General features: G+C 42.8%; 1 protein-coding gene across 1 annotated transcript in view; it reads left to right on the forward strand.

The window, feature by feature from the left end:
* SLC2A13 (solute carrier family 2 member 13) overlaps positions 1–19,598 on the forward strand; it is a 289,411-nt gene that overhangs the window by 191,081 nt on the left and 78,732 nt on the right. Inside the window, exon 5 of the mRNA XM_081082602.1 lies at positions 11,817–11,980. Coding sequence (XP_080938728.1) covers positions 11,817–11,980 — 164 coding nt within the window. The remainder of the gene's footprint in view (positions 1–11,816; positions 11,981–19,598) is intronic.

The raw sequence follows: 19,598 nt of genomic DNA on the forward strand, positions 1-19,598 counted from the left end.
TGCATTGGCTTGTCTGACTTTTTGCCCAGGGCTGTTACAGCTCAACTAGTTCCTCCGCTGTTAAAAAATTGATCGGCTTTCTTTCCTTGATATTTGCAAAAGGAACAATAGGATTCACTCATATTAATCCAAAAGTCTTTATTCACTTCAGTCCTTCCTCACTCCAGAATAAGTTTGAGGGCTTAATTAGAGAGCCAATAAGGTACAATAAAATTTAAAATTCGTGACTTAGGTAATACGACAAAGTAGGAAAAGATGAGATGATTTATACACCAGAAACTTGCTGTGATGAACTAGGTCACAAAGCCTGTCTTTTTCAAAGTGGCCTTGGAACCCCCTATGGTAGACTCTCTAATCAGAGTAGGGTGCATAGCGGGGAGCAAGAAGGTTGGACAGGTGGGAGGGAACCTTGCATTTTTTGCAATCCCCAGATGATTCTTATTCGCACTAACGTTTCAGAATCATGTTGCTCTAGATCAGCAGTCGCCACCGGTGGTCCGTGAGGTCCTAAAGGTTGGCGACCGCTACTCTAGATGGTTTAGCAGCCAGTACAGAAAGGGAGAGATGTTTTGTACATGATTCACAGAGTCCCTGAGGTAGAAACAAATCAGTTCCCCCAGGGAAACAGGAGAATTCCTGCTTTCTGAGGCCAGAGTGAATTTCTCTCTGGGTGCTTTGGTGATAGTATAATATCCATGAATACTAATCTTTCTTTTCATAGAGAATTTATTGTTGTAATAATCTAAACTCACAGGTATTGGTTTTGATATCTATAACAGGTAAGTTATGCCCTATAATCCCTTCATCCACAGTATAGCAGGAGGCACGGGGGTGGGGGGGGAGCACAATTATATCTGTACTTACATGTTCGATGATGAAATAAAATAAATTTCCTTGATGCCTTGTTCACAGTATTATGTTCTACATCCCCCACTTGCTCTTGTTCTGCAAGCGCACACGTTTCATTAAGAGATGAATTCATCACTTGGGGAGTTGAAGAGTGAGCGTATTAGGGGATTCTAAGTGTGGGCAGCCTGTGTGGTGCTCTAAGTCTGGGAACTGAGCAGCCCTGTTGACCTTTGTAACATCCTGTCTCTCCAGTGTGTCCGCTTCCCCATCGATTCTTTGGCCTCATGAGCACTAGTGGATGGGGTTCCCTTTCCATTGATCGTGGATATAGCCACATTCAGATCATTGCCATCTCCTATGACACCAACATCAATAATTCCCGCCCTGGCTATGCCATCCGCCTCTGACACGACAATCTTTTTAGTCGGTGAACCAAATAGGTGTTTATCATCCTGAACATGACTTACAGTCTCTCAAGTTCTTTTTCAGTTCTCCCCATGTATCCTCGAGCTGGGTTTAAATACTCTCCCAGACTAAATTGTATTTTTGCAATCCCAGAATATGGGAAGCAGTAATACGGCTCATTGGAATCACTAATTATTTGAACTGTGGATTAATCTCTGCCTTTGTGTTCCAATAGCACATTATTCTTACTGCTCTCACTGAACGTGCCCATCGGAGTGGAGTGTTTAAGTGTGTGACAACCTCCCTTCGTGGAATGTGGGCCCCTGCCCTCCCAAACAGCCCCAGATCTGACTTGTCTTTTTACCTCCCACTGTTTATGGCACATTGTAAGCCCTGAAAAGTGTATGTAATTCTCTTCAGCCATTACAGACTTATTTTCCATTAGAACATCTACTACTATAATCATGTCTAAATATTTGTTGAATAGATAGGACACTGTATTTTGGCCACCAAGAAGTAAATGACATGGATTATTTAATTTAAGAAAATACTGAGTTTGGCAAAGAAAAAAATAAGTTAAAAGTGTCTTTTTCTGAAGACAAACATATTCCTTATCATTATTGTCTTATTTGTTTTACTTAAGATAATATTGGATTTAGTTCACAGAGCGGAGGCTTATGGTGCCTGAATACAATGTATGATGTTCTAATCTGCAAAATTAATACTTTAAATAACACCTTTAGATAACATAAGCTTATTATAGAAAATTGGAAACATATAAAAAAGAAAAGGCACCTAAATTCCACAACCTAGGCAGAGTGTATCTTAACATATTGGTATATTTTTATTGTTGCTATCTTAATATTTTGTTATCTTAACATTTTGGTGTATTTTTCTGTGGTTAATTTTAATACCTGAGGTTCTACTCTCTACATCATTTTGCCTTTTTCACTTTATTCTGAATGCACTTGATCTATTTTTTCAGTCTGTGATTCCACAGAAACTCAGAGTTATAAATAATGTACATAAAACTACATATCTTTGCATAATCACGGTTTGTGTGACCATGCTCCAAAATGTCGCTTTTATAAAGAATTAAAGTTCTTGCAAACTTTTGCTTACAAACAAACCTTTGAGTCCACTGCATCTTAAAATAAAATACTGTATTCCCTTTGGATAGTGCCGAGAGCAGTGTTTTTCATAAGGTAAATGCCATGACCTGCCCTTTTTTCTTGCTCAGGTTCTTAAGCCTCCTGAGAGGAATTTTAAATAGACAGGCACTTTTTTCCCTCTTGTTTGCTTTAATGAGGCAGTAGATGGCACAACTTGGAGCTAGAGGGACAGGAAATGATGGAAAGAAAGACTAGTTTCTGTCATTGTTTGAGTAAAAAAGTTCACAAGTCATTTTTAATGCTCTCTTCACTGGCCTCGAGGGAACCTGGGAAGTCAAGGCTGGCCACGGGGGTAGAAAGGAGTGTAGCTGAATCAGGAAAGCATCTTGGTGAGGAATGTTGAAACTAAGCCATTCAAAACACAATCCTCTACCCTTCCATTTCACTCTCCTCTAAGGCCTTTTTTGTTTCTTTAAACAAATTATTTGAATACTTCTTTTTAAATATTAACCTATTATAATTATTTAAGAGGTTAAGTTTAGTCATGGATGTACTAAAAATCACTGAATTCTACCATTTAAAAGGTAAGTTTTAATGGTATCTGAACTATAGCTTAATAGAAATTTTAAAATGAGGCAAAAAAGAGATGAAAGTTCTGTTCATTCATTCATTTAAATAAGCATTTACTAAGTGTCCAAAAATATAAGCAGAAGCCTGCTTTGGCAGTTGTAAAGGTGAATCATACATAGATTGTTTCTTGGGGGAATTTATAGTCTAGTAGAGGAAAGACAGTGTATTAAAGTATGTCTAATGTTAGAGGGGAAGTGAGGTATCTTGTAAGAAAGGCACAGATAAATGCTGAGGAAAAGCAGAAGGAAATAGTAATAAATTCCAGAAGCAAACATTGAAGAGGACTTAAGAAGAAAAATATTTGAGTGCTGATCAATTTTCCATGACTTCATGCAGAGATGATCAGGTAGGTTGGTAGATTTGATGCTGGTGAGATGAGGGAGTACCCAACTGATGGCTCACACTTTCTCAGTGAATATTAGGCAAAATTTCCCCTGAAGCTGGATAGATTGAGAGTGGAAAGAAGGAGAGGCTATGAAATTATCCTTTGTGTAGGGGTTCATCTTAGAGAATTTCAAGTGAGGTCAATTTGTGTGTTTTTGCCCAGAGCCTTTTAGCTGCTAACTGTACATGCACAGTGGAAGAATCCCTGGGTATAAGTGAGCAGGGTTAGTGTTTATGGCATGAATATAGCACAGGGGGAAGAGGCCCAGGAGTTTGAGAATGGTGAGAGAAAGTAATTGTCATGGTTTGGGGAAGAGTTGTCAGCATCACCTGGAATCTTGTTGGAAATGGAAATTCTTGGCCCTAGAATCAGAGACTCGGGGTGCAGCTCATCAGTCTGTGTTTTAACAGGCCTTCCAGGCGATTCTGTAACAAACCACTACCTAAGAAGCCCTGGTTTGGGAAATCTAAATGACTTAAGTTACGGGGAAGAGGGAGGAATAGGTGATGATGGAAAACTATAAAGAAGTAGAGTGTATGTATGGCTTAATGTCTCCATGAAAGTGAAGAATTGTGTGAGTGGAGGAACTCAATGGAGTCGTGAGGATAGGCAGCGCTGGTCAGAGAATGGGAAACTGGAAGGATTTTGGAAGTAGAGCAGTTCAGAGACTCATGTGTTGTCTGGATGGACTATGTTGATGTAACTATCACCAAGAATTATGAGACAGGGCTAGGGGTGGAGAAGAAAATTATGAGGGACTGAAATCGCCACTGAATGAGGAGTAACCAGAAAGTAGGCCAACAGCTCAAGAAGGAGGGTTAGAGGATGGTCTGGTGTAGCTGATTTCCTTCCTTTCCAAAGGTACATAGGATGTGAGAGAAAAACAGCCTGGACTCTAGGTCTGAGCTGTGAGAAGGCAGTGCCCTCAGGGCACACAGTGAGAGTGTGAGAAGGATGGGGCGAGAGGAAGATGGAGTCAAATTAGTGACTCTGGAAAAATAATCAGTGAAAATTCTTGGAGAAAACCAAGATGGCGGCATAGGTAAACACCGGAGTTAGCTGCCTTGAACAACCACTTCACAAATACAACTAAAAGACGGAACGGACATCGCCAAGAACCACAGGAAGACTGGCTGAGGGGAAATTCTTCAACTAGAAGGAAAGAGAACAGCATACGAGACTCAGAGGAGGCACAGTGCGGAAAATACAAAGCAGCGGAGGTACACACAGAGCGGGCTGGTAGCTGAGGGCGCGGTTGTCGTTTTCAATCAGGAGGGAGTCTCAGATTCTGAGCTCCAGTTCTGGGCGAGTCTCTAGGGACCCAGACTCAAACGAGAGAAGCGGGACTATCTGGCATCGGTCAGAATGTGAGGGCAGCTTTCTCTCCGAGGTTTGCAGCGGTTGCTGGGACTCTGAGAGGCAGAGCCTCTGGGGACAGGACTGAGAGCAGCCATAACTGCTCCCTCCACCCACCCTGTTGATCCCATGCGACCCGCCCCGCCCAAGCCCTGCGCAGAGCCATTTGCCAGATAGCCTCAGGCAAAGGCTAGCTTAGCACCTCCCTAGAGGACAGAAGTTTTCCCACTGCAGACACAGCTGATTCTCACAGACAGTTGGCCTGGAGGTCAAATCCCCCTAGTATTAACTACAACAATCAAGGCTTAACTACAATAAGACTGCGCACAAAGACCACTAGGGGGTGCACCAAGAAAGCATAAAAAATGCAGAGACAAAGAAACAGGACAAAACTGTCAATGGAGGATATTGAGTTCAGAACCACACTTTTAAGGTCTCTCAAGAACTGTCTAGAAGCCGCCGATAAAGTTATTGAGATCCTCAAGAAATCTAATGAGACCCTCGATGTTGTGATAAAGAACCAACTAGAAATTAAGCATACACAGACTGAAATAATGAATATTATACAGACTCCCAACAGCAGACCAGAGGAGCGCATGAATCAAGGCAAAGATTTGAAATGCGAAGAAGCAAAAAACACCCAACCAGAAAAGCAAAATGAAAAAAGAATCCAAAAATACGAAGATAGTGTAAGGAGCCTCTGGGACAGCTTCAAGCGTACCAACATCAGAATTATAGGGGTGCCAGAAGATGAGAGAGACCAAGATATTGAAAACCTATTTGAAGAAATAATGACAGTAAACTTCCCCTACCTGGTGAAAGAAATAGACTTACAAGTCCAGGATGCACAGAGAACCCCAAACAAAAGGAATCCAAAGAGGACCACACCAAGACACATCATAATTAAAATGCCAAGAGCAAAAGACAAAGAGAGAATCTTAAAAGCAGCAAGAGAAAGAAACTCCGTTACCTACAAGGGAATACCCATATGACTGTCAGCTGATTTCTCAACAGAAACTTTGCAGGCCAGAAGAGAGTGGCAAGAAATATTCAAAGTGATGAATGCCAAGAACCTACAACCAAGATTACTTTATCCAGCAAAGCTATCATTCAGAATTGAAGGTCAGTTAAAGAGCTTCACAGATAAGAAAAAGCTAAAGGAGTTCATCACCACCAAACCAGTATTATACGAAATGCTGAAAGGTATCCTTTAAGAAGAGGAAGAAGAAGAAAAAGGTAAAGATACAAATTATGAATAACAAATATGCATCTATCAAGAAGTGAATCTAAGAATCAAGTGAATAAATAATCTGATGAACAAAATGAACTGATGATTATAATAGAATCAGGGACATAGAAAGGGAATGGACTCACTATTCTTGGTGGGGAAAGGGGTGTGGGAGATGCGGGAAGAGACTGGACAAAAATTGTGCACCTAGGGATGAGGACAGTGGGGGTGGGGGGTAAGGGCAGAGGGTGGGGTGGGAACTGGGTGGAGGGGAGTTATAGGGGGGAAAAAAAGAGGAACAAATGTAATAATCTGAACAATAAAGATTTACTAAAAAAAAAAAAAAATTAGTGACTCTGCAGGTTAGTGTGGAAATAAATGTCTGAAAGTCCTGGACTCCTGCTTGTCACAGCAATAAGCAGGATGTGAGACACGAGGAAGCCTGGTGAAAGCCCTCTTAGCTGACACGATTAGGATTGGCACTTTAGTTAACTCAAAAAGAAAGTTATGAGGAAATACTGCATTATATACTTTCACCATTTTAATTTTAGTTGTATTATAATTCATCATATCCACTACTTGAACTTAGATTTTTTTTTTTACATAAACCTACTTCAGTATTGTCATCTATGAATTCCAGGTTTAGTTTCTTTCAAATAGAACAAGACCTGAAAGATACTTGAGAAGAAACCCAAGGGCAGAATCTTCAGACTTTTACATTTTATCCCCATTTTTATTGTGTTATTCACATACTTTTTAGAAACAATTTACTTTTATTTATTCTTTTCAAAGCATGCAGTTTTAATTTTAATACAACTTTCTTTTAGCATCATATGTTTTATTGATCTATGTGTTATCTGATTAAATTACATAATTACAATGATAGGCATAAGCAGGTTTTGCAACAAACACACCTGATTTAATATGCATGTAATTCAGCAAATGAGAAATGTGAGCCTGCATGAAGTCACAAATGTCCAATATCCTGTGGGGGTATATTTTATAGAAAAAAATTAGTAAGTGAACCTGGCAATTGATGAGTTGGAGGTCTTATTGGAGAGCTTCTGTCATTGTTCTTAGAATGCATATGACAGGGTAAACTGTGTGAGGCGTGATTTCTCCTGAGTTTTCCAGAGGTGTGAAGCCAGAATGAGAGGACTGGTCTCTGAGATGGAGGAAGATCACATTGGGACACTTAGGAAAATTATCTTATATATTAAATGTGATGAATAATGAACTCTCTGAGGATTACTATGATTTTTGGATCACTACTTGGTATAAGAATGGTATGATACAGTTGGCTGGTGTGTTAGCTCAAACACATATTGATATACATGAAATCCTACTTCCTGCTTTTGAAATTTTTATTTTTGGCTACAGCTTACATCTAATACACAAAGAGGTTTTCTCAGTGTACAAAATGCATAAAAAAGATAGGAAAATGTTAATCATTTTTTAAACCATTTTTAAGACCTTTGTATTTGTGTGAAATATTTTTCTCTTAAAATTGTTGATGTAGTTTCCATAGTTTTCCATGTTGTTGACTGTATAAACAACCATCCCAATAGGGAAATCTAACTTTCTTAGTTAAAAGAACATCTTTTATTAGAATGACTTTTTAAATCTGTAGTCAGTGTACTTTGCATATGGCACAAATAAATGTATTTATAAATTAGAAGCTTAAAGAGCCGAACAGCATAACTTAGAACATGGGAATCTTTCAGGGCTTATAATAAGCTAAGCCCTGAAACTTCCGGTCTTCTCATTTAATTTGGTCTTTATCCCAAGTATGGACATGACCCAAAAGATAATCAATGCAAGATTCATGGAGGAGTTTCTATTTGGAAGCTCTCTGCAGCACTGCTAGAATGTATTACCTTTGTGCCACATGAATTAAAATAATGATGACAAAATCTTAGTTGTTAATTCATCTTAGAGTGGCTGCTGGTGTCAGGACAAGTATATTACATATCTCTTTCATTCATGAAATTAAAGTCTTCAGACTTTCATGTCAGAAAAAGTTTGTCTTTATCTTGAACTCATAAGTTTTGTTTTGTCAGACAGATAAAATGATCATTTATTATTTTGCCTTGGCTGCCAGCAATTTCAGAGTTAGCTTGTAGTGCTTATGCAGCTAAAGTTTTCATATAATTATCTTCATCTTCATACTCTCTTTCTCATAACGTTGTTTAATTTTTGTTTTATTGCTTCTATAATGTATTTTTTTTTAAATTATAAATATCCTTAATTCCTTTTTGAAAGTTGGTGGTAGATAAATTCAATTAATTCAACAAACAGTTATTGAGTACCTAATTCTTGCTGTTAAAGTAACTCTGTTACACTGGTAATAGTGAAAAGGGCAAGCTGTAGCTTCAGGAAGATGGGGGAAAGAACCTGTTTTCAGAAATTCATAGGAAATGCATTGGATCGTAAAATGTGTATTTTGCCAGGCACTTAAAGTGCCCATGTTTATTCTCTTATTGCTAGTTAAAAGTCACCATTAGGATAGATTGCCATTATCAATGCCTCTATGTTTTCTAGAGCCATTTTGTTCTACTCAGATTTAAAGTTCAGGACTGAAAGCTGGGTCTCACATAATCTCTGAGAGCAATGCACATCAAGCCTCGGCCTTTTCTGCTCTTAGACGTCTACAGAGACGAATGAAGCCGGCCTTTATGGGCACACACTGCCCTAGGCCTTTCAACTTCACTCTGGGGAAGAGATGGCATGTGTGAGATGACCAGGGAAATCTTTGAAGAAGATGATAGTTTTTTCTAATAGGTATTATAAAATGATGTTAAAAAGAGAAGGCATCCCTACTTTGAGTCTAAAAAGGAAAGAAAGCCTTTTTTTGTTGTTCACGTTGATCTTTTATGAAGATGATTCTCTTATGCTTTGTGCAACTTTTGAATGTGTACCCAGCCCTTTGAAAACACAAACTACTACATAAAGGTGTAGAAGATTATAAATATGGTGGTAGCCGATGAATGGTTGGCCGATAGCATCATTTATAACAACATGGGAATTCATACTTTTTGAAATATAAATTAAATGTATCTTTTCACTAATCCATCACCTAACTTTTAAAAACTAGATTCGTCAATTATTCTGACCTAGATATCTCATTCCCTGCCCATATGAAAGAGAATCTAAGTATTGCCTGAATTTTTCTGAAACTGATTGCCCTTTAAGTCAGGGGTGGGGAACGTCTGGCCCAGGGGCCGTACAAGGACTGCAAAATCATTTGGTCTGGCCCTGCCAAGGCATTAGGGGTGAGTTAATTAAATGTTTGATCAAATATAGCAGGCTAATTTTTAAGTTGATAATTTTGTGTGGCTTGTAAATGATGTTATAAATACCCAATGGCCCTTGGCAGAAAAAAGGTTGCCCATGCTTGCTTTAAGTGAACATCCTCGTCTTCATTCCTCGCCTTCTCGTTCTGGCTATTGGCTTTTTACAGTGGTTCTCAACCTTCTGGCCCTTTAAAACAGTTCCTCATGTTGTGACCCCCAACCATAAAATTATTTTCGTTGCTACTTCATAACTGTAATGTTGCTACTGTTATGAATCGTAATGTAAGTATCTGATATGCAGGATGGTCTTAGGCGACCCCTGTGAAAGGGTCGTTCAACCCCCAAAGGGGTCGCGACCCACAGGTTGAGAACCGCTGGTTTATGAAGACCTTTACGAGATAGGCAGAATAGGTCTCCCACCCCAGAATGTACACATCATAATCTCCACAGCCTGTGAATATGTTACATTACATGGCAAAAGGAAATGAAGGCTGCAGATCTTATTAAATCTGCTGATCAGTTTACCTTGAATAAGGAGATCTTGCTGGTAATCTGGGTTAACCCAATGTGATCTTCAAGTTCAGAGGAGGGCAGCAGAGTGAAGTGACATGAGGGGAGCTTGGCCTACCTTTGCTAGCTTTGAAAATTGAGGAAGGGGTCCCCCCAAGCCAGGCTATGCGGGAGACTTCCAATACCCGGAAAAGGCAAGGCAACCTGTACCCCGGAGTCTCCAGAAAGGAAGACGCTGCTGACACCTTAGATGTCACTTTTGACATAAAAACAAAACAAAACACCAAAAAAAAAAAAACCGTGTCAGATTTCTGACCTATAGAACTGTTAGATAATAAATTTGTGTTGATTAAAAGCTAAAATTTTAAGCCACTAAACTTGGGTAATTTGTTATGGCTGCAATAAAAAGCTAACACCTTTACCGATGTTCAAGAGAAAGAGATGAAGATGAACCTCAAGGCACTCCATCTAGGGAAAGATTTAGTGTGGGTGGACATTGCAATTCTTGCTGTCAGGGAGATAGAAGGCCATTGAATTTCCCATTAGTACAGAAAATCTACAGGTGCCAGTGTACTGACCTGAAAGAAAATGCTTCAAAACAAGGTATCTTTGCTTCGGTCTGCTTGCAGTCCACCTGTGTGGCTATCATTAGAGTGATCTCTTGATAGACAGATTTTTTTTTGTTTTTTAATTTAATTTTATTGTTTGAAGTATTACAAATAGTAGTACATATGTCTCCTTTTTCCCCCGCATTGACTTCCCCTCGGCCTCCCCTATCCCCCGGCACATGCCCTCCCACTCCCCCCAGTGTCTTGCGTCCATTGGTTGTGTTTATATGCATGCTGATAGGACAGCTTTAACTGCGTTCTCTTTAAAGTCTATTTCATGATTTCCAGGGACTACAGATAAAAGCCCAAACATGTAGCATGGCTGGCAGTCAAGGCCTCCAAAACAGAAGTGCCTGCTACTGCCTCATGTCACACTCCTCCCTTTTCTTTGCACCTATTTTCAGCCAAGGTAGCGTCCTCACGTTTTGTGAGCCTAGCATATAGTATTTTTCACTTTTCTCCTTCATACACGTCATTTCCTTCACCACCAGTGAGTGTCCTGCCAGATCATCATACCTGCGGCAAACCCCTACGAATTCTTCAAGATTCAACTCAAGCGTTACTTCCCTGAAAAATCAAGGAACCTTTCATATCAAATAAAATAGTTTGCTCTGTCTTTTATGTCATATTGTAAGTTGAATACCTTGTGATATTAAATTTATTTCCATTTCATTTTCTTATACCAAATTGCAAACTTCTTGAGGGCGATAACAGGGTCTCATAACATCTCTGTGGGATTTAGTATCTCACACAACTTATACAGCGGGTACTCAATAAATAAATATAAAATGAGTGGATGATTAGGTCACCTAACCTGGCTATCTAGGAAACATTTTACATTTTAAATAAAATTCTGACACTCGCCAACTTACTTTGCTTGATACAACTCCTCTTTCTGTTCCTTAATTTAACACTTGCATATTTGTGATTGTATTGTAGAAAATGAAAACATTGAAATCTGTTTTGTGTATGGCTCTTTTTGGAAGAATTATTTTGTGTAGTGTATTTGCTTTTATCCTTAACGCATTGAGAATACTGTAATTTAATGGAACAGGATGGTATAAAACAAATTTTTATATGCAGCAAGTCTCTTCTTTTAAGAACATAATTGCACAGCGTATGATGACTCCTCATTCATTCAATGGACTTGGGAGCTTGTCCTTGATAGTTTCAGTGAAACTACCAGCTGCCCCATCCCTCGTTGTGGGCTGCAGTGCACTTTGGAAGCCTTCCGCCCTCTATTTCTTGCTTGAGTGTTCTTCTTATGCATAGTTCAAAGTAAATTTATCCGAACACAGTCAAAGCAGCTTGCATGTTAACTTCATGCTATCACTGTAGCTAGTCATGGTTTGTTGGAGGTCAGCTGAGTATTTTTCTACATGAATAACTCTGTTTCCCTGAATAACCATCAGCAACAACTGTTTTGTGCTTGCCTTGCAGGTACTACAGTGCAACCATCCTGCAGATGTCTGGCGTTGAAGACGACAGACTCGCAATATGGCTGGCTTCAGTTACAGCCTTCACAAATTTCATTTTCACACTCGTGGGAGTCTGGCTGGTTGAGAAAGTGGGCCGCAGAAAGCTTACCTTCGGAAGTTTAGCAGGTAGGTGCCTGGATGAGGATTCAGGTATTACATTTCCTCTAATCACAACAAGTTAACCTTCCAAAGTACAATACCAATAGCATTTTGGATACTGTTTCTAGCTAAACAATAGAGTTCTTCTAGACAAGAAGTTTTGTTTGTTTTTTTTTTTAAAAAAAAGAGAACTTAGTGAATTTTATGATATATAACTAGAAACTAGAATGTGCGTAATAACCAGAACTGTAAGAACAATTTAAATCTACTGCGGGGACCATTTTGTTGTTATTTTGAGTTCTGCTCAGCAGGTACAATGCCAGGGTCCAACCCCAGCAGGTCCAGGGGTTCCCAAAGGCGTAGACGAAGTCAGCAAAAAAGGAAGGACACGGAGACAGTGTTCAGTTGATCAGCAGCCTAGCCAGGATCTCCAGCCAAGTTCTGGTCTGGATCTCCAGAGAGGTTCTGCTCAGGATCTCCAGCGAAGTTCTGGTTAGGATCTCCAGCCAGGTTTTGTGTCCATGTTCTCCAGCCAGGTTCTCCAGGTTCTCCAGCCAGGTTCTGTAGCCAGGTTCCCTCACTAGGTTCTCCAGCCAGGTTCAGTCCAGGTTCTCCAGCCAGGTTCAGTAGCCAGGTTCCCTCGCTAGGTTCTCCAGCCAGGTTCTGTCCAGGTTCTCCAGCCAGGTTCAGTCACCAGGTTCTAGTCAGGTTCTCTTGCCAATTTCTGTAGTCAGGTTCAGTCCAGGACCTTTTGCCATGTTCTCTCGCTAGGTTCTGTCTCTAGGTTCTGAGGCCAGTTTCTGTCCAGGATCTTTTGCCATGTTCTGTCTCTAGGTTCTGTGTAGGTTCTGGTCTAGGTTCTGTGCCTCTTGGTTCTGTCTTCTAAGTTCTGTCTTCTAAGTTCTGTCTTCTAAGTTCTGTGTCTTGCTGTCTTGTTACATCAGTATTTATACCAGTTGATTCAATCCTGTCAATCTCTATTCCAAAGGTTAGGGCGTTTCTTATCTCCATTCCAGGGAGTAAAGATTATGTCGCTTAAGCATGATTGTTCATAGTTAAAGTGATTAATTACCCGCCTGGCACTTAGTTAAGAGGTTTTATTCCTTCCCTAACTTCAGGGGAAAATCCCTACCTGGGGAAACAACCTTTCTCAGAGAGGAGACCTTGGTTAAAACACATAGTGCCAAGAAGGTGAGCAAACATATTAAGAACAGTATGCCATATATGCCAGGTCCCTTGAAACAGCAAGCATGGACCGGCTCCTGGCAGTACAAAAGTGACCAAAATAATCGCATTTTGCTCTTCCTTGGTTGAAAAACTTGGTATTCATGAACTCACTTTTTAACAAAGGTGTTTTTTTTTCTAAATTTTGGAATAATATGAAGGTACATTTGGAGCATGTCACTTCTAAGCTCTTTCAACAGTAAATTCTGGTTTGTGAAGTTTGTTTTCTATGATAGCTAAGTAGGACAAAACCTTTCTCACTTTCAAGTATCCTTTGATTTTAAATTCTGCCCATTTCATTTATTATTTCTCTGTAATGCGAGGTCTGTTTGAGCTGACAGATGGGACCCATTTTTGCCATAGTCTTCACATGGTTGCATAATATAATCTTTTCCATGTATACATGTGTATTCCTGCTTCTCTATTAGCTATCATCAACTGGTTCCTTTATACATTTACCCAGAGTAAGAATACATTTTCTCATTCAAATGTAAAGTTTCCAGGCCAGCATTAATTAAATTTTGTTGTAACCAAATACGTATACCTCAAGCATTAAGCTAATGGAACTGCTTCAGGCCTTGTTCCAGATTTGATGAGAAAATACATTCCTAGTTTCATAGTTGGAACACATACTCTTTCCTACCCTCACCCCAGAAAAGGGTGTGGAGTGCATTCACCCTCTGTGCTTGTCTAAGAGTCCAATAACGTAGGTTGAACTATAGTATCAGCTGAGGGGAAGGAGAGGGAAAGACTGACTGAAAGACAAAGGAATCTCAACAGCCATAGTACGTATGGAACGGAGGGGAAGTGAGGAAAGGTGAGGGACAAGTGAAGGTTTAAAAAACCATCTCTCTCTATATAAAAGCCTAAACGAACGGAACAACTGAACAACCAGAACGACCGGTCGACCAGTCACTATGACGTGCACTGACCACCAATGAGCAGACACTCAATGCAGGAGCTTCCCCTGGTGGTCAGTGTGCTGCCACAGCCAACCTCCCGTGGCCAGCCCCCTAGATAGGCCTCGATTGCTGGCCAGGCCGACGGACCCCACCTACGCATGAATTCATGCACAGGGCCTCTAGTACATTTATAAACCTGTTGAAGAAGCCAGAAGTGTTTGCCTAGAAAAAAGGTCTAAAGGGGGAGCTAATAATCTTATTCTAGCAGATGGTCTAGGGGACATAGATTTGTACTTAATATAAGAAAAACTAGAGGCCTGGTACACAAAAATTTGTGCACTCAGGGGGAAAGGGGGGCGTCCCTCAGCCTGGCCTGTGCCCTCTCACAGTCTGGGACCCCTCAGGAGATAACGCACTGCTGGCTTAGGCCTGCTCCCGGGTGGCAGAGGGCAGCCCCTGGTCGGGCTCAGAGCAGGGCCGATTGAGGAGTTGGGGCACCACCCCCTGTCATTCACAGAGCAGGGCAGATCGGGAGGTTGCGATGCCACCCTCAGTCACGCTCAGGGTAGGGCCGATTGGGGGGTTGGGGCACCGCCCCCTGTCACTCACAGAGCAGGGCCGATCAGGGGGTTGGGGCGCTGCCCCCTGTCACGCACAGAGCAGAGCCCATGAGGGGGGTTGGGGCTCCTTACCCTGTCACGCACAGAGCAGGGTCGATCAGGGGAGTTGGGGAGCTCCCCCCTGTCACACACAGAGCAGGGCCCATCAGGGGAGTTGGGGAGCTCCCCCCTGTCACACACAGAGCAGGGCCCATCAGGGGGTTGGGGAGCTCCCCCCTGTCATGCACAGAGCAGGGCCGATCAGGGGAGTTGGGGAGCTCCCCCCTGTCACGCACAGAGCAGGGTCGATCAGGGGGTTGGATAGCTCCCCCCTGTCATGCACAGAGCAGGGCCGATCAGGGGGTTGAGGAGCTCCCCCCTGTCACTCACAGAGCAGGGCCCATCAAGGGGTTGGGGAGCTCCCCCCTGTCACACACAAACCAGGGCCCATCAGGGGGTTGAGGAACTCCCCCCTGTCACGCACAGAGCAGGGCCCATCAAGGGGTTGGGGAGCTCCCCCCTGTCACGCACAGAGCAGGGCCCATCAGGGGGGTTGGGGCTCCTTACCCTGTCACGCACAGAGCAGGGCCCATCAGGGGGGTTGGGGCTCCTTACCCTGTCATGCACAGAGCAGGGTCGACCAGGGGGTTGGGGAGCTCCCCCCTGTCACGCACAGATCAGGGCCCATCAGGGGAGTTGGGGAGCTCCCCCCTGTCACGCACAGAGCAGGGCCCATCAGAGGGTTGGGGAGCTCCCCCCTGTCATGCACAGAGCAGGGCCGATCAGGGGGTTGAGGAGCTCCCCCCTGTCACTCACAGAGTAGGACTGATAGGGGAGTTGGGGCACCGCCCCCTGTCACACACAGAGCAGGGCGGATCAGGGGGTTGAGGCGCCACCCTCTATCACCCACAGAGCAGGGCCAATCAGGGGGTTGGGGCACCGCCACTGTCACACTCAGGGCAGGGCCGATGGGAAGGTTATGGCTCTACCCCATCACACATAGAGCAGGGCCCCTGGGGGGAAGGGGGGTTGGGGCGCCACCCTCTATCACCCACAGAGCAGGGCCGATCAGGGGGTTGGGGCGCCGCCACTCTCACACTCAGGGCAGGGCTGATGGGGAGGTTATGGCTCTACCCTGTCACACACAGAGCAGGGCCTGTCGGGGGGGTGGGGGGGGGGTGTTGGGGCACCGAACCCTGTCACACACAGAGCAGGGCCGATCAGGGGGTTGGGGCGCCGCACCCTGTCACACACAGAGCCGCAGGGTGATCAGGGTGTTGGGAGCTCCCCCTATCAGGCACAGAGCAGGGCTGATCAGGAGGTTGGGGCACCTTCCCCTGTTACGAACAGAGCAGGGCGGATAGGGAGGTTGTGGCCCCGCCCCCTGTCACACACAGAGCCGCAGGGTGATCGGGGTTTGGGCGCTGCCCCCTGTCACGCTGATCCCAGCGCCGTGAGGCCTCTTGGCTCTGCTGATCCCGGTGCTGGGAGGCCTCGCGGCTCTGTTGATCCCGGTGCTGGGAGGCATATTACCCTTTTACTATATAGGATAGAGGCCTGGTGCATGGGTGGGGCTGGCTGGTTTGCCCTGAAGGGTGTCCTGGATCAGAGTGGGGTTCCCCACTGGGGTGCCTGGCCAGCCTGGGTGAGGGGATGTTGGCTGTTTGCAGCTGGTCACACACCCTTCAGGGTGGGGGTCCCCTCTGGGGTGCCTGGCCAGTCTGGGTGAGGGGCTGAGGGCTGTTTCCAGGCTGGCCGGTGACTGAAGCTCCCAACTGCTCCTTTTTTTCTTTTTTTCTTTTTTTTATTTTGGGCCAGCTTTAGCTCTGGCTCCAGCTCTGAGGCCTCTGCTAGGTTCTATAATCGAAACAATGTATAACTCCAGCTCTGAGATCCCGGCTCGCTGAAAGCAGGTTTCTGGGGTTTTGTTTAGCTTCTATATTTATTACAGTGTTTCAGACTGCAGGCTCATAGGCCGGCAAGGCAGGCGGGGAACGTTGGTTTCCTTCATCACTGAAGCAAGCAAGCCTCATGTTAGTTTCAAGCTGCCTGGCTGCCGGCCGCCATCTTGGCTGGCAGTTAATTTGCATGCACTTCCCATCAATGGGAAGGGTAGCGGTTGGACGCCAATTACCATGTTTCTCTTTTATTAGATAGGATATTTCTAATATTCAGAACTATCCAACAATGAATTTGGCTGCTTCCTTAGGATGGTAAACTGAAAAAAAAAAAAAGAAAGAAAGAAAAAGGATAGTACCATCAGGTAGTGATGTGCTAAATATACATTTCTAAGGTTGGTTGGAAATTGGATTTGCTAACCCCTGAGGCTCAGATCAACTCTAAGAAGAGATAACAACCACTTTAAAAGTTTTTAAATGGATACCCTTCCTTTGGAACGGGCCTCCATACATTGCTCCCGTAAGAGGTCTGTTTTTATATAGAATTTCAGGTTTTCTTAAACTTGGGAATTGGCTTTTTATATCTGAGGAAACTGCTGATTTCAGGATCCGTAGAAAATACTCTTTTGTAGCAGCCTCTGTCCCTTCACTTGTATTCCAGTGAGAAACTCTCATCGGTTCTGCAGTAGGTTGAGGTGCTGTGGAGCCAGACTGTTTGGGTTTGAATGGGGTGACTTTGAGCAGGTTTCCATCTCCTCATTTGTAAACAGGATTAACCGCAGTCCCTGCTTCACAGGATTGTAATGAGGAGTGAACACACCTGTACACACATAGCATGGAAAGCACTCCTGACTGAGGAAAATGCCCCGAGCAGCTTGGCTCTCACAGCATCTATCACTGCCCACCAGGGAGTCTCCGTTGTTGTGACTATAATGTGAAATCAGTTTTCAGAGTCAGAGTGCAGGGGCTTCCCTGACCTCCAGCTGGTGTCACCTTTCACCGCTCAGTGTGGGTCCTCTGCCCCGAGGAAGTTCACACTGTTCAGAGGGAGCATAAGACAGTTATTTGGCCCTGGCCTGTGTGGCTCAGTGGATATAGAGCATCGGCCCACAGACTGAAGAGTCCCAGTTTGATTCCAGTCAAGGGCACGTCCCTCGGTTGCAGACTGGGCGAGATGCCTGCAGGAAGCAACCAGTTGATGTGTCTCTCTCTCATCCATGTTTCTCTTTGTCTCTTCCCCTCCCTTCCACTCTCTCTGAAAATCAGTGGGAAAATATCCTTGGTGAGAATCAACCCTCCCCCAAAAGACAGTTATTTGGTGGGGAGACCAAGAGATTTCTCATGAGCAACCTGAAGGCACCTTTCTTTCTTGCCATGTTCTCTTTTCAACCAACATCACCAATATCCCAACTCCATCTATGATCAAGCCAAACAGTGATGCCTCCTGCTTGAGACCGCTCTTCCATGACGTGGGCACCTGATTAATTTCCTTGTGCTGTGGCCAATCAAAGTGATGATGTAGCTGCGGAGAGGTCAATGGGGGGAAAAGGAGACATATGTAATACTTTAAACAATAAAATAATTTAATTTTAAAAAAAATAAAAAGTAAAGTAATGATGTAGAAATTGCAGTGGTTTAGGAGGTAAAGGGCCTGGGTTTTTGTCACAGGTCTCCTCTTTACCTGCACATATAAATGAAAATAGTGCCGTTTTTGCAGTTCTGGTTTTTAACTGTGATTAAATAGGCCCCACTAGAATATAAGGAGCAATGGAACTTTACACTCTTCGGAAGAAAAGTCACTGCTAAACAGCCGCTAGTGTACAATCATCTTGGTATCTGCCAGGGATCGGTCCAGGACCCCCTCAGATGCTGAAATCCTTAGATGCTAAGTCCCTATGTTAAATGGTGTAGTATTTGGGTCTGACCTACGCACATCCTCCCATATGCTTTTACCATAAATCATCTCTATGTTATCTATAATACCTGATACAGTGTAAACACTACACAAGCCGTTGTTATACCGTATTGTTCAGGGAATAATGACAAGAAAAAAGTCTGTACACATGTTCAGTTGTGCCTAACTACATAGTACACATCAGCCAGAATGTAACTTTTTTTCTTCAAATATTTTCAATCCTTGTTTGCTTAAATCCATGGATTTGGAATGCATGGATACAGAGGGTTGACTGTTACATTACTCCACCGAGACCCACAAAATAGATGTTTATTTCACTTTCTGATGGCAGTTGATTCTGGAGTTGTCATTTTTATTTCAATGCATTTGTTTTATTCATTTGTCTGTAGGTATATTTTTTTATATTCTAATAGAGCTAAGTACTAGAACACTGTTCTACTTTACATTTCTTAAATTAGCTTAGAATTTGTAAACCTTTGATTTACTTTTGCTCCTTATTTTGTGTTTTTATAACTTTTTATTATATTGTGTTAAAAATAGTAGGACAGCTTATATCAAAATAATTTTTGAATAGGTATTCGCTCTTTAAAAATAACTGCAAATAAACTATTTAGTAAAGAAACTCTTTATACAAGGAAATATAAAACATACAGTCCAAGTCCATGAATAATTTTAAATGTAGGACATTTTGTGGTGTTCTGACTTTCACTATTTTCAAGGCTTGCTCAGAGAACTGGTCTTTCTTGTAAATATTACAAACTTAATGACCACCTCTTGATTCTTTTAGTAGAAGGTTTATATCTGTGTAACTTGATTGCTTATAAATAGGAAAGCCAGAAGCACTGTGCTATTTCCCCCCAGATATTTTGGTAGTGGAATATTTCTGAAAGTGTCACTCACAGGCGGCCTCCACCAGGATTATCGCGGGTACTGCTTTTGAAAGGGGGATTCTTGTGCCCTAGCCCGGATCTGCGAAATTAGAATCTCTGAAGGTGGGTCTGCAGCATGTGCACTTGAACAGGCTTGCCAGGTGATACTTAGGTACACAAAGTGTGCTGTATCAGAGTGGTGGGAAGGGACATAATTTTTTAAGTGTTACAATCTAAG

This window comes from Myotis nattereri (assembly GCF_964212035.1).
Source record: "Myotis nattereri genome assembly, chromosome: 2".
Classification (NCBI taxonomy): domain Eukaryota; kingdom Metazoa; phylum Chordata; class Mammalia; order Chiroptera; family Vespertilionidae; genus Myotis; species Myotis nattereri.